We start from the raw sequence: 14,372 nt of genomic DNA, 5'->3' as shown, positions 1-14,372 counted from the left end.
GGAAGACGCTGACTGACTCGGGACTGACAACCAATGACCTGACTGACTGGTGCTCTGACAATCCTTAGGCTTTATCTATCACATTGCAGGAGGAGAGGCTCTGTTCTCTGATCTCTGTTCCCTAACTACAAGATTATGTGTTTAAATACTACTCTATTCAGAATAATTGTAATATTAAATGATCCTTTAAATTGTAATGGTTTGTCTGAATTAATTTAGTCGGTATCACACTCTTGCCACGACAAATAGTAGTACCGGGTGCTGATCAGCTAGCAGATAACAGATGACGGATGGATATGATGAGATAGGCTGAGCTACGGACGCTAGGGTCACTCTCGGTCTGGCTGGTGGGTGGTAGATGGGATCTGATGACTGTGTACCGACCTGGCTGATGGAGGCTGGAAGGTGGAGTGGAGTAATGGTGCGGAGGAGAATGGTCCGTGGAGGATGGTCGAGGAACGACAGCAGGTCTTTTTCACATCTCTGCAGAAAAACGGTTTTCACTTTTTCCAACTCAGTGAAAAACAAACCAATCTGCGAAATGGAAACTCGCACATAAGCGAAAGGTGTCAGATGCTATTTGCTCTCCTGTCAGCCCTGTGTGTGAAGAAATCCTACAGCCTCAGTCTTATATAAGAGAGAACAATAAACCATGGCCAAGGACAAAGATCACCCGGGTTTTTCTTTCAGTTTAGTTAATTATTTATAATCCCATTGAATTCATAAACACCAGAGTTTAGAAACAATTATATTGTTAGAGAAACTGTAAAAGTGATTGGACAGAAGAATCCTAGTGTCTTGCTGAGACACCGGCTTCTCAGAAGCTGATGATATAACCTGATGAGAAACTCATTTAAGCATAAGACTGGTGTGTTTCCCACAGAGAGACCCAAACCAACAATGAATGTGGTTTACTCATGAAAATGTTTGTATCTAATCAGACTGGTTCAGTTAAACTATAAACAGGCTCATCCCCTTTTTCTTTTTTAGCTTTGTCTTTTTAATGACCCACTGACTGTGTTCTGGCAGAAATCGGGCTCGTAGCCCAGCTGACAGTTACACACCAAATCAGCACCACCACCTGGGGGAAGCACACAGGTACCTCGGCTATTGCACCGAGTCTCTCCACGGGTCAGCACTCTTGGTTTCAGAGGAAGCAAAAGGGGTGGACATTGTAGAAATGGAGGGAAGGAGACACTGGGCTGTATTAAGGGAATGGAAGGAGAATAGGAGAAGAGACAGGTGAATGGATGAACAAGACACACTCTAAAACATAACCTGTAAAACATGTTAGGTCAGGTTCATGTCTGTAAATGAGTCTTTTAGTTGGTGTCTTCTAAAACCAGTTTAGCTTCCATTGACTGGCAGTTAATGTAAGTTTGGTTACAAACAGTAACATGAGCCACTGACTGAACAAAGCAATATTTGCTTCAGTGTCAGAATGCTTGTGATTATTTCTGCACTGCAACATCAAGTTTTTCCGTAGTTAAGGTAAACACATAAATGTTACCAGCACTGTAATCTTCCAGCTTTGATGAAAAATAAGCTTTGCTGCAGCTGCATTCTCACTCGGTGTAACCGGTTGCCCTACTGTTCTACATTGTCTAGGCCTGGTTGGACAGCTCTTGTTGAAAAGGATGTTAATGATGGAGCAGTGAAAAGGAGCATTTTAGCTAAAGAACAGAGCCAATCAGATCTTTTAGCACAGACCAATGTTTTTTGACAATGTATTTATTCACTTCTATGCAGTGATTGCAATCATGTGCACTGCATCACATTTCATTACTATCTTTCCACTTTTTTATGTCTACAAATTATTGCATTGTGCATAAAGCACAAATTAACATTTTAAAATTTGTTCTGCTTTCAATTTCCTGAAAGAATTGCTAGCATTACATGCTTTGTGCACAATAAAGAATATGGTAAATACATTTATTTGATACTAAGACTTGTCTCTACATTTGCATTTTTCTGCAGGTAAACAACAAGAAAAAGAAAGATAAGATATTGTGTGTAAGTAGGACAGCTTCAGCCTCTGATGTATTTTTACTGCTTATCTACAGATCTTTGAGACACTTGCTGTGTGATGGCCTGCCCTCAAACATATTTTACCTTTAAATTGTCAGACCAACAAAGGATAACAGTGTAACTGCAGGTACAGTTTGACAGACTGTTTTAGTTTGCAGTTTTGCTTCCTGTTTGGTGCTTTTATTTTGGTTAGTTTCCTGTCTTGTGTCACCTCACCTGCCCCAGCTTTACCCCAATTCACAATCACTATTCATTGTTTCAACCTGTTGCTCATTATCCCCTGGTTTTCTGCCCATATATCCTCCTCCCTTCCCTCAGTCTGGTTGCTGGTTCATCTGGTCTCCATGCCTCGTTTGCCACATCTCTCTGTGCATCACACCCTGTCTGCTTTGTAAGTTTTTGCATCAGTCTTCCGTATGGTTTTTGCCTTGGTTACCCTTGGGCTGTTCTTTGGAGTTTTTTTGTGTCAGCAAGATTTCTTGGTTTGTTTTCTGGTTTTGTTTTAGTTGCTGTTGAGTTTGTTTCATCTCGCTCCCTGACCGATCTCTGTTTTGTTATATTTCTTTGCCTATTAAATCTAGCTGTCAGGACTCAACACATGAATGAAACCAAGAGCTGTATTACCTTCAGAGGTTCCTAATATTCTGGCCCTCTCATGTATGCAGCTGGGAAAGACAAAAATATAGAGAAACTTCTAAATGTATACGTTTGACAATTTCACCAAAAACTTAAGGTGTGTTGGATGTGTTTGCCAGAGGAATTAAAAATGTTTGAACAAGACCCAACAAGACTGATGGCCTGTGTCACGTTCGGCAGTCCATATGCCTGCTGTGCAACTGTGAGAAAGTATAGAATTATTATGCTTTATTATTTTGGTTCATTTTACAAAAACTGATTTTATGCAACTTGACAATTTTTTTCAAATCATTTTGCCAAGTTTCTAAATATTACAGTGAAAATACTTTGACTTAACCATTTCCAATAACCATATCCAAATCAGCTTTGTATAAAGTTAGATTCTACTATTACAGTAAAATATGGCCTACAGTATGTGCATAGCCAGCTCCACCTCTATTTATGTTTCATTGCACATAGTGCTCAAGGTAGGGGAGTTCATTCCAGGCAGGAATTGTGCAATATTAAGCCATTCAAAGTGATATTTAGTTATGTACTTTCTCAGGTATGAAGCAAAGTCAAAATGACCCCACATGACTGTAATGTATGCAGCTGTACACACTCTGGCCCAACATGTATTTATAGATGCTGCACAGGTCTAAAGCAGACATATTTATTGTTAAGGTACATTAACAAAGGGTTTTTTTTAATGCCCAAGGTTTCTATGAAACAAAAAATGGGGGGAAGGAACCAAAATGACACAAAGAAGCATTTAGAACTGGTAGACTACCAAACAGATGACATGAGAGCTGTGACCGCATTTTGGCTGTGCACATATGGAAGTCAGGGTCACCTGTGATACAATTTTTGGGAGTGTGTATGTGTAAGAAAAGGTTAATACAAGACCACCTCTATTAAACAGTACCTTTTGGATGGTATACAGCAAGTCGCAACTTTTGAGGGGAACAGCACTGGGGATCCCAGTCTATTAATTGAACTAAGTCAAGCTAATAAAAAAAAAATCACCATGCATGGGAACATACAGTAAGTCATCCTTCCTACTCAAGAGACTCTGTGATTACAAAAAAGTAACTTATGAAATATAAAGAAACGGCAGAGAGAAGGCAGGACAGTGATTCAGTGGTTAACACTGTCACCTCACAGCAAGACGGCTGAACCCTGAAGACAACCGGAGCCTTTCTATGTGGAGTTTGTATGTTGTTCTTGTGCCTGGGTGAGTTGTTTCTGGGTAGTTATCTGATTAGAGTTTACTGTTAATTTTGAATTTCTTAAGACACACTAAGCAGGTATTTGTGAATGGACACATGTCCACTGTCATTACTTCAAATACAGGATTTTCTCAGGGCTGTGTCCTTTCTCCTCTACTTTTATCTTGTGTACAGATAGCTGCAGGACTTCTCAGGAAGCTAGTTTTCTTGTCATGTTCTATGACCATATATCTACGACCATCTTGTCTCTTCTTTGGGGCCACCAATCTGATATCTCTTGCTGAATTTGTTAAATGGTCAGATGACAGCTGCCTCGACTTAAAATCTTATTGTGACCAACTTCAAAATGTATTTTCTTTGTTTAAAAAAGAAAAAAGATTCTGGCTTTTGGTTCATCTTATATCATTATTACAAAAACGTGGCTGTTGAAATAGACTGAAATAGAACAAGCCAAACGTGCTGGTGAATATAAGGGTCTTTCCCAGCTGTAGTGAGCTTCTGGCTAGTGGGGTGCTCTTCACATGTGCTGGAGACCCCAGCTCATGGCGAAAGAAAAAATCTAATAATTGAAAATAACCTGGAAGCCTTGTGCACTTATAAAGGCAAAGCTGATAAAAATTAAACCAGAAGACCATCTGAAAATGTACTTGAAAAGCAAGATGTAGAAATCTTGAAACATGTGACAGTTCATTCATTCAAGACTTAAGTTTCAGACACCACCGACTACTTTGTGTATCAAACTTTCCTCACTAAAATCAACTTATCAAAGTTCCACTAAGTGTGATTTAAGTTTCAACTGATAACACATTGGTCAAATATTTCAGGAGTCAAATGAAGCACCTGGCTTAGTAGGTAGGTAAGTCACAATGTTTCATACTCTAAAAATATGGCCTATACATAGGTTAAGTCAGATGTGCTCCATGGCCACATGCACATTGTCATGACACCTTGCATGAAAACAATCTGGGACCCACAGAACTGTTCTCTTACCTTCAGGCTTGGTGGGAGGCCTCCTCCTCACTCTCTTTGTGCTTTTGTTCTACACAAAACAAACATGTTAGACTTTCCAGCTGATCTCAGCTGATATAATCAAGATTTTTTCACTGAGGGTGTTTTATCACCTAAAGAAGGGAATAAATATATGAACGGTGTGTGAGCAGAGTGTGCATACATAGTTGTCCCTGGAGGACAAGTTGGGGTGGTGCAGTACGTGGAGCACATTCTCCAACTCAGCTTCCTCATCATACTTGGGCTGTTCCTCTTTGGACGGCGCCTTCCACTGTGGACACACAAGAACACACTGTCAGCGTACACACCGACACACTACTACACACCACTACAGGCTTAAACAGGGGTGTATATAACATGTTAACAGATACGTGCAGATCCACATCAGTGTGGGCAGGCTATGCAATACACAGTGTATCTGTGCTCTGCAGAAATGCTAGAAATCCTTGATTTTAATTTTGATTTGCTCTCTGTTGTAATAAATTTTCAGCAAAAGAAGGAAAATGTCTGATCCAATTTTGAGGACTTTGAAAGTTAATAAGTATAAAAGCAGAAAAGTTTTTGGCATTGTGATGAAGTTTAACAGACACAAAGACCACACACACTTACCCTCTGTCCCAGAACAGCATACACTTGTGCACTGTTATTGTTGTGTAGCTCAGCCACAACATTTAGAGCTTGTTCTTTTCTGAACAGCATAAAAGTGTTGGCGGCTTCTTCATATAAGGTCGACCATCCTCCTGTCGGTTCCCACGCTTTCTCTTGCTATGGGAATACAGACAGAACAGATTAAAGCACACATTACCACTATGTAAAACTCTGAGGAAAGACCATGAAACAAATAATATGTAAAATTAGATTTTTGACCAAAGCCAGCCACTTACTTGGACTTAGGGGTCAGTGGATTAGCAGCAGGGATAGGAGGAGCCAGGCAGTGACGTGCGGTGAGGTTGACAGCTGGGGCCCGTTTCAAGAAGGAGGTTTAACAAACTCAGAGTTTCAACAAAACGGGACATACGGAAATTCTGCTATTCTTTATTGAAAAAAAAAAATCCTTCAACATCGGATTCGAACGGCAAAAGGGCCTACAACACACACCAGCCGACAAAAATATTAACATTTATTATATTTTATGGTTAACTTTTTTTTCTTTTCCTCACCTGCCTCCCCTGACCGCACGTCACTGAACCACAGCTGAATGTTAAGAAGGCACAGAAGAGGCGCTAATGCAACAATCCCTGGATGCCAGCGCGCCATAAACTAATGTTTGGTGCTGTGACTGCTGTTCGGCAATTGGGGGAGCTCTCCTTCAAATGTGAACCCCGAAGCTTGGCGGAACATCGACGATCTTTGGCGGCGATGTGTCACTTGGACTTTTCAGCCAGCCACTGCAGTGTGACAAGAAAGTAACGTGTAGCCGCTCGCCAGACCAGCTACAAAAACATGTTTGGGATATTATGCCGGACTAACTGGGTATGTGAATATTTTTTTATAAACTGATAGTAAGGCTTTGTTTTATTTGTGGCACCCCTAGTCTATCAAACACTTGATAACGGTTGGTATAGTGTTGGTCATTGTAGCTAAGCTAATGCTATCTGTGCCGTGCTATGGTAAACAGAAACGATGTGCGTGAGGCGATTGTCAGCGGTCATTTCCGCTCCATTATTAAACCATTAATGATGAGTGTAGCCTTGCAGTGAAGCGGCATGTCTTGTAAGTACACACCTGAAACTGCTACGCTCGTTGTTTCCTGTGGCATTTACACTCAACTTCAGGAAAAGTGACAAGTTACTGGTGAGAACTGTAAATGTAATGTGAATAGGATATCTTGCTATCTCGTGTCACTCAGTTAGTTAGCTAGTTTACAAAGCCGCGATTTTAAAAGATGCGGTGAGTTAGTTATCGTTTTAATCTTACTCAGTGCAGCTTTTCACACCGTACGGCTGGGTGTTGCCTGGTGTGTCTGTAATGGAGATAATTTGTCTTAAGAAAGACTGGATTCGATTGGACTAACTCTGCCTCTGCTGTTGTGTAGTTTCAGTGGTGAAAGCTGGTAGTTGCCTCCAGGGAAGCAAATGGGGATGATGCCAGCACTCGATGGACACGGCTCTCTCTCATCCAGGCCTGGTACCCTAGTGTGAGCCAAGTATGCAGTGTCACATTTCATCTCCAAAGTAGTTAGAAAGAACCCGCTTCTGGCTCAGTGTGCATCAGCTAATAACATCAAGACTCGTTGGCCTTGTATCAGACTTTGTCGATGTGGGAACCACTTTGCCTCTAGAAGAAAAACTTAAGTGCCTGCCTGTTTGAGCCTCACGTAAAGGCTTAAAACCTTACATCATTACTTTGCAGCTCAGGTGCAAGCCCAAGTGTTATACAGCTGTCACTGCATCTGTGGCAGCAGGCATGAGTGGTGTTTGTCAGGATTTTTCAAGAACTTGTAGTCATTCTACAGCAATTAACAGAAAATTTGTAACACTGTTCAGCTGGAGCTGACATCTCACAAGCCAGTTCCACCGAAGAACTTCTCGCTGAGTGAGGAGCAGCACAGGAGGAACAGGGGGTCTTAGGGAATACAACCTTCCTCAGGCTTGACAAACTGATTGATTCCTGTCCCAACTAATACCCTTGACCCTGTACTCAGCCCTTCAGAAATATCTTTGAAACATCTTAGTTTGGTGGTACCATGCCTACCAACCAGTCCTCCCCATGGGGTGGACCGAAGCTTCAGGCTTATTCCAATGAAGATAGTCCTACTACTACTACCTTGCCCAGAAATAATGCCAGAACAACCTCAGCCACTAAAGTGCCTTTTAGTCAGGCTTCCCTAGAGATCTCTGGGCAAAAGGTCCAAGCCAAACCTCTCTCCTTTAATGTTACTTCATCTTCTTCCCCCTTGAGGCAGACATCATCTGGGGTTTCTACATGGGAGAGTGGGGATGAAAATAAAATCAACACCCAGAGCCAGTTCACTGCTGTTCCAAATGGATCTCTAGCCCTGCCACAGCAACATAATGGGATTCAAATCCCAAACCAGGTACTGGCAGCAGGACTGAAGGAGTCTGGTAGCAGCCTCACAAAGACCAGTGACCCTTCCTCCATCCAAAAGAAAAAATGTCAAGTTGGAACTAATATCCAGCTGCAGAAATGCATGTCACTCCAAACTGGTCAACCTGGAAATGGTTTAGCAGTGAACAGACATCGGGCTGCAATGGACAACACACCACTAGGATTGGAGCATTTTTTGTCAGTTTGTCATCAAGACCTGTTGATTAAAGGACAGCGTAGTTTGGAGTACACTAACAAGTTGATGGTAAGTGTTGATACTTCCCAGTGTAGAAGCCACAACAGAAAGGTTTAGGTGGACCAGTTTCCCAAAAATGAAAAGATGACTTCACTCAAGAAGAGAGTGATCAGACTTTTTTTTGCTAGTGTTATTCTCTGTGCAGCACTTTCATCAACTGATGTTTTTAATTGTGATTATGAATAAAGTTGACTGTACTTTGATTGGGTTTAAGGTTAGTTTTTCAAGCTCTTGTTGCTTGTCTAAAACTCCACTGGGCACCTACATCTTGGGCCACCAAGTGAATGGTGGCTGTGTAGTGAAGATCTTAAAAAGATATTCACTTTTTAAGTGAAGTTGTTTTTTTTACATTCTCTTTTTAAGATATTCACTACACAGTGAATATCTTTTTGTATTGACTGATATAGTGGAAAATGATGGGTTCATATGGAGATACCAGTCAGTGTATTGTGCATTTGATGGTCTGTAAGCAACAAGAAGCTGCAGAAGAGAAATGTCAAATTAGGTTTGAGCTCATTTAGAAACAGCCATCACACATCGGCATTACAGAGCTGGTCCAGCACAGAGAATTGACAAGTGTGTTTATCATCATATCAAGATTATGTTGAGTTCATTGTCAGACAGTGCATTGTTATTCCAAATATCACTATGGAGGAGCTAATATTAGTGAGCCTGTAGTTTTGTATAAAATGTGTATAGGCCAGCCTGACCTGGCCTATTGATACCTGAGGGTTCAGGCCGGGTAGAACAGAAACTTAGAAATCAGGTTAAGGTTCAGGTTGGGCTATGTAGGTCAAGCTTTAGGTTAAACAGGTGTAATTGCACTTGTAAATATTTAACTTGTAAATGAATCCATGTTTCTCCTTAAATTTAAAGTGTTAAGCTCATTAATAATTAAAATGATGAAGTGCATGACAACGCTATCCACGAAATTTGACATGAGGGCTATATTAGAAAACGTACTGCACAAACTCAGACAGAAATATACAGCCTGAGCAATGCTCAAATTTTAATAGCAATGCCTTAGAACAGTCCTGTCTGTTCAATATGGCAATACCAGTCCATGTAATTAACAGTTTTGTTGCTGCTGACAGAATCTTTTACATTAGGTCAACTTTATGTATGTTAATTTATGGCTTCCTCCTCCACATCTGACATTTCATTGTTTTGTCTTCCCAGACTGAAGCTGCAGACTGTTCCTTCTTGCCGTCAGAGCCTTCTTTATGCCTTACTCTCTGTAAATGTCAGGGGGCAGCACTAGGAAAGGATGCCTCCAGCCTTGATGGCACAAATATAGACAGAAGCGCAACAAGAGAAACAAGCACAAAGAGGTGCCATTCAGCTAAACCTCCAACAAAATGCAGTCAGACACATAACGGTTGCACAGCAGTAACTGATTTGAACAGTCAGTTGATAGTAAGAGGTGGTTCTCCAGCTCTTTTGGCATCGAATGCAAACAGCAAATGCCAATCAATAGCTTCACCAGATGCAACCAAGCAGGGCCCAGAAACTCAGGCTCCTCTGGGAAGAACCCTGTTAACATGCAGAGGAACCGGTCCTCCAGCGGCCAGTCCCTTTCCAAATGGTGCTGTGCCTCCTGTACTCAGTGACAGTGTCAGTGGCACGCAGGAGCAGCATCCCACAGCGCCAGATGTGATCCCAGGTAATCAGGACTAGTGCTTTACTTCATATGTACTGTACCTGTCAAAGGATCATTGATCCAGCAGCTTGGGAGTTAAGGACATCAGGCTTTTCAGGACAAATCATACATAAATATTTACAAATAAGATGAGACAGTTTGAGCAGATAATACTGAGGCTTTCTAGTAACACTGTTCAGTGTCTTAAGCTCAGAGGACATAGTGATAGTAACTGCTTTAAAACTCCTTGATAATGCTCCTGAATGCAGCTGAAATAAAAAAAAATGCAATGTGTGGTGACAATGAGAGAAAGCTGTGTGGCTAAGGTACTGAAATGTGGAGTTTATTCAGGAAATCATAGTTACAATGTGTGTGAAGATTAGCCTTTTTTAAAGTAATAAAAACATCTTCAACAGGGAGTTTTCTTTTAATAAGACACATGATTCATGTATTGTGAAAATCATGGACTTGCCTTGTATATGACAGCTTTAGGATTCAGTTCCCACAACATGAAACCAGAAATGGCCAGTGACAGTCTCTCTGGGTGTGTGACAGGAACCTTGGTCAGCTGTGTGACCTCTCAGATCTCCACTATCCACCTCACCAAGCAGGGACAGCCTGCCCCCATGTTGCCTTCATCTCCATCTCCTTCCTCACCTTGGCCAACAGAGGAGCATCTGGTTGGAGAGACTCAGCTGTCTGGGTGAGCAGCTTGTGATTGTGGATTCTCAATCAAAGGATGCAGTTCTGTTTTTTCCCCTTCACATTTTCATCCCAACTATTTTACTGTTATTTGTTTCCAGGCCAGAGGTTGTTATGCAGGTGGATGGGGCTGAGGAAGAGCTGCCTGATGAGTTGGAAAACGCCTGCAGTGACATTGGTGAGATAATAATATATAGACGCAGACGCAGACTTACAGCATATACTCTGAGTACGTCATCATACTCAAGCTGCCTTTAGTCAGCTGGAAATGTATTTTGTTGATGTTGTAATTAGTTAATTTGCTTTTGTTCTGTTGTCTTTAGATGATTCAGACTGTTCATCTATCAGTGGCACCTCATCCACAGCATCTCTTGCGCTCCTTTCTGGGTAAGACACGTAGCCCCACACAAACGCACTTTAATAAATATTATTTGCATTGAAATGTAGGTTAACCACTACAACAACACAAATGCTACCTGATGCAAACTCTGTAGAGCGCTGTTGTTTTTAAGACGTTTTTGACAGTTTGTTTTTCTGTCTTCCATTAACTGGAACAGAGCACATATTTATCCTTGGTCAAGAGTAGCAGCTGCTATTTTTTTGTGGTTTAGATGTTTTTATAAATAACTTGCAGTGTGATATACATACATTTAAACAAGAATTACAACAAATCCATAAAGACCAACTGAAGGAAGAGATTTGGAATAAACCTAAACTTACGACATACGTTCAAATTAAGGATGTTTATTCCACAGAACCATATATTACATTAGATCTACAGAGAAGGCAGAGCTCCCCGTGTGCTCGGGTAAGAACTGGTACCCTTCCACTGGTAGTTGAAGTAGGCAGATACAAACATATTGCTGAGGAGCAGGGCTTCTGTGCTGGTTGTGAACTTCATTTTGTGTTCCATTGCCCTGGGTACAGTGAATTAACGAATCACTCGTGTGAAAAAATTCAGTTGTTTTGGTTATCTGAAGATATTATGCTGAGTTGGTTCTTTAAGGAGGAGATTATTGTTTTTGGAGATGTATTGAAAATACTCAGCAATTAAGACAGAGAATCCTGTATCCATCATAATGGTACATGTCTACTTGTTATTTAACTTTTTGAAATGTGCAAATTTAGTATTTTAGTATTCAAATTATACAAATATTCTGCTTTATAAGCCTTAACTGTGGTCTTATAAATCATTGCTGTGCAGATGAAATGAATTGATGTTCATTTTCTTCCTATGCAGTTCTCAATATCATTTCAAATAATTATTGTTCATTTAACAGACCATTCATTATGGTGTTAAGAAAACAGCTTACTCTTCAAAATGTCAGTGTCACCTAAGCCTGGTCTCCTAAAGCAGCATAAAATCTACATCCATCAGATCCTGTGGACTCTTTTCTCTCTCACTGGATTGTTAAACATGGCAGAAAGCAGCAGAGTGTGGTGGAAAAGTCTGCTGCATTGTGTGCCATATTGCTCTCTGCTGTGAAGGCCTCAACAGACTCGGAGCTGATTCTCTGCTAAAACAGATTGGATGGTGACTGCTGTTGTCACCTTTTTTTACCAGCTGATTGGATTGTGTTCATTTACATACACCCCCACCCTTTCCTGAAAGCTGTATCCTCTGTATGCGTAGTATAGTGGCAAGTAGGCTTGGTCCAGCTGTAATGCCATTGTAAACCTGTGGAAGGACTTTATTAAGAAAAACCGATCTGGAAGAGGAAAATATCAGCCCCTATATATTCATCCACTCCTGTCTCTCCTTCCTATATGATTGTCATGTGAGTGTTTTTTACTTTAATTTTGTAATGGGGTTAATGATATTGTTTAAAAAAGAGCTCAGGAATCTACCAGTATTGGACTTGGTTGCAAATAACTGAGAAAAGTCTGATTTGCTAACAAGCTGCATAGCTTTCATGTTCCTACATTGTAGGTGTTCCTTTTGTTGAGATTAATTATGTCCTCTTGGCTTTGCAGAACTGTTCCTGAAGTGAGCTACAGGAGTTTGTGTGCTGCTGTTAATGTTAAGACCTTCACTGGAGAAGATCTCGTTTGTTTGTTTAAGCTCGGTGTTAAAATATGCTTGTAGTATCTGGTGTCTCTAACCCTTAATTCACACAGGCATCATGTTACTAACACACAGGGCAAACGGTCACCCATTCAGTTTGCACACGACCTGGGTTACAATCAGCGAGATGAGACATCCGTGACTGTAACTGAAGCTGCATTACTTTTTAATCATGTTGGGAGACTGTGTCTTGTGTGGTGCTGAAAGGAGAGCAAGCATATGGTCATCACCACTAATCATAACTGTTGTAGATTCACTTTACTCATCTGCAGTGCATAGAAAGAGAAGGTGTTATTGGAATGTCTGTCAATAGAGCCTGTATTTCATCAAGTAGGCAGTTCCATTATCGTCTTGTCTCTCAGTTGATGTTGAGTGATGTATTTAATGAAAATGGAGGCATACAGTTCCTGTTGGCTACAGAGAATCAGAAGAAGTCAGTGTGCAGGCATTTGATTTTGTCTTTCTTCCAGAATTTGCCTTTGATATCAAAAGACTTTTGTTGAAAATCTAGATCTAGTAAACTTGGCATCCTATGCAGGTGTCTGCCACTAATGTGATGATCACTGCTTTCCTTCCTTTCTGTCTCTGTCGTTCACTCAGTGTTGAGGAGCCGATGTCAGTGGGGGCAGAAGATGATCGAGAAGAGCGACCAGCGCTGGTTCCCAGTTTGTTCCCCTTCATCCCTCCAACACTCTACTTTAGCACAGCCAATGAGAAAGGTCAGGAGATGCATGCTTGTTGTATAAAACACAATAGCTTGAACAAAGTTAAGAGACTCAGAAAGATGGTCCGGCATTTTTCAGACCATGGGTTTTGAGCAGGCAGACCTGAAACGCCCGTCAAGCAGCCAAGAGTTCTTACATGGGATATTAGAAGAGAATGAGCGCAAGAAGACAGATGGAGAGAATTTTTTTGTGATCCCTAAACCCACTTCTAGGAGGAAGAAGTGTCTGTTACCAGAGCTGTTATTCAGCCACACTCTTGGAAAATGACCAAAGAAGCTCCTGGTGTAAATATTATTTTGAAAATGATCCACGTCTAGCTGTGTGCGTCCTGCTCGGATGAGGCAAAAGGTGCTGCAGGTTTTCAAATGACTGTGATGAACTAAGATTAGATTAGATTAGATTCAACTTTATTGTCATAATCCATGTACAAGTACAAAGAAATTAAATACAGTTTAGCATCTAACCAGAAATGCAATAACAGCAGCCCAAAGTATGTACAGTCAGTAGTAATTTACCAATGATATGTACAATTGATATTTACAGTAAGATATGTAGGGTAATGTACAATGTATAACAGACTATGGTTTCAAATTACAAGTAATGGATCATGTACAGTAAGCTTATAAAACACTAGTACAATGGGATGAAATGGAATGAAATAGTGCAGAATAAGAAGATAAGTTACATGAGTGAACAGTTCAATGGATGTAAATAGTCCAAAGATAAATATACAGTATCTGCATGTGTAGAGTAGTATTCTGTGAGTAGAGTATGTGCAAATTAACAGATCACTTCGGTGTTATGAGAAGGGGTGAGGTGTGTGTAGTGGCATAGAGGAGGGCAGTGGGGGTCAACGGGGGACAGAGTTCAATAAGGAGACGGCTGTGGGGAAGAAGCTGGTCCTGAGTCTACTGGTCTTGGTCTGGAGGCTCCTGAAGCGACTCCCAGAGGGCAGGAGGTCAAACAGTTTGTGAGCTGGGTGAGAGGAGTCCTTGAGAATGCTGTGAGCACGTCGGAGACAGCGTTCCCTGTGGACACCCTCAGTGGCTGGAAGTAG

The 14,372-nt window shown here is 41.1% G+C and overlaps 2 protein-coding genes across 8 annotated transcripts in view; one reads left to right on the top strand and one right to left on the bottom strand.

Moving 5' to 3' along the window:
• Positions 1-1,012: 1,012 nt before the first annotated feature.
• LOC109952775 (lymphoid enhancer-binding factor 1-like) lies at positions 1,013-5,835 on the bottom strand. Of its 2 annotated transcripts, none has more exons than XM_020588017.1 (5): positions 5,765-5,835; positions 5,490-5,645; positions 5,044-5,151; positions 4,863-4,911; positions 1,013-1,202 (listed from the first exon to the last, which is right to left on the bottom strand). In XM_020588017.1, exons 2-5 carry the CDS (start codon positions 5,577-5,579, stop codon positions 1,108-1,110), a joined length of 342 nt encoding a protein of 113 aa, XP_020443673.1. In that variant the 5' UTR covers positions 5,580-5,645; positions 5,765-5,835; the 3' UTR covers positions 1,013-1,107. The 2 variants fall into 2 exon arrangements, with proteins under 2 accessions (XP_020443673.1, XP_020443674.1); XM_020588018.1 differs by lacking the exon at positions 1,013-1,202 and adding an exon at positions 2,068-2,693.
• Positions 5,836-6,126: 291 nt separating this feature from the next.
• Positions 6,127-14,372, top strand: part of ttll4 (tubulin tyrosine ligase-like family, member 4) — a 17,663-nt gene continuing 9,417 nt past the window's right edge. The window contains exons 1-7 of one of the 6 annotated variants that reach the window (XM_020588015.1): positions 6,127-6,353; positions 6,916-8,193; positions 9,364-9,847; positions 10,310-10,526; positions 10,627-10,703; positions 10,849-10,912; positions 13,191-13,309. In XM_020588015.1, the coding sequence (XP_020443671.1) occupies positions 7,567-8,193; positions 9,364-9,847; positions 10,310-10,526; positions 10,627-10,703; positions 10,849-10,912; positions 13,191-13,309 (1,588 nt within the window). In that variant the 5' untranslated portion in view covers positions 6,127-6,353; positions 6,916-7,566. Of the gene's footprint in view, positions 6,354-6,469; positions 6,675-6,915; positions 8,194-9,363; positions 9,848-10,309; positions 10,527-10,626; positions 10,704-10,848; positions 10,913-13,190; positions 13,310-14,372 lie in introns of those variants that run through there. The other 5 variants (XM_020588013.1, XM_020588009.1, XM_020588014.1 and 2 more) reach the window with 5 other exon arrangements.

This window comes from Monopterus albus, unplaced genomic scaffold, assembly GCF_001952655.1.
Source record: "Monopterus albus unplaced genomic scaffold, M_albus_1.0 scaffold495.1, whole genome shotgun sequence".
Taxonomy (NCBI): Eukaryota; Metazoa; Chordata; class Actinopteri; order Synbranchiformes; family Synbranchidae; genus Monopterus; species Monopterus albus.
The sequence above is the reverse complement of the archived record's forward strand: the minus strand, read 5'-3'. Positions and strand labels throughout refer to the sequence as shown.

Coding starts and splice junctions, on each gene's coding strand:
- LOC109952775 (XM_020588017.1), bottom strand. CDS start 5,579: ATGCTGTTCAGAAAAGAACAAGCTCTAAATGTTGTGGCTGAGCTACAC. Junction 5,152..5,489: donor ATGCTGTTCTGGGACAGAGG/GTAAGTGTGTGT, acceptor GTGTGTCCACAG/TGGAAGGCGCCGTCCAAAGA. Junction 1,203..4,862: donor GCCTCCCACCAAGCCTGAAG/GTAAGAGAACAG, acceptor CCCTTAATACAG/CCCAGTGTCTCCTTCCCTCC.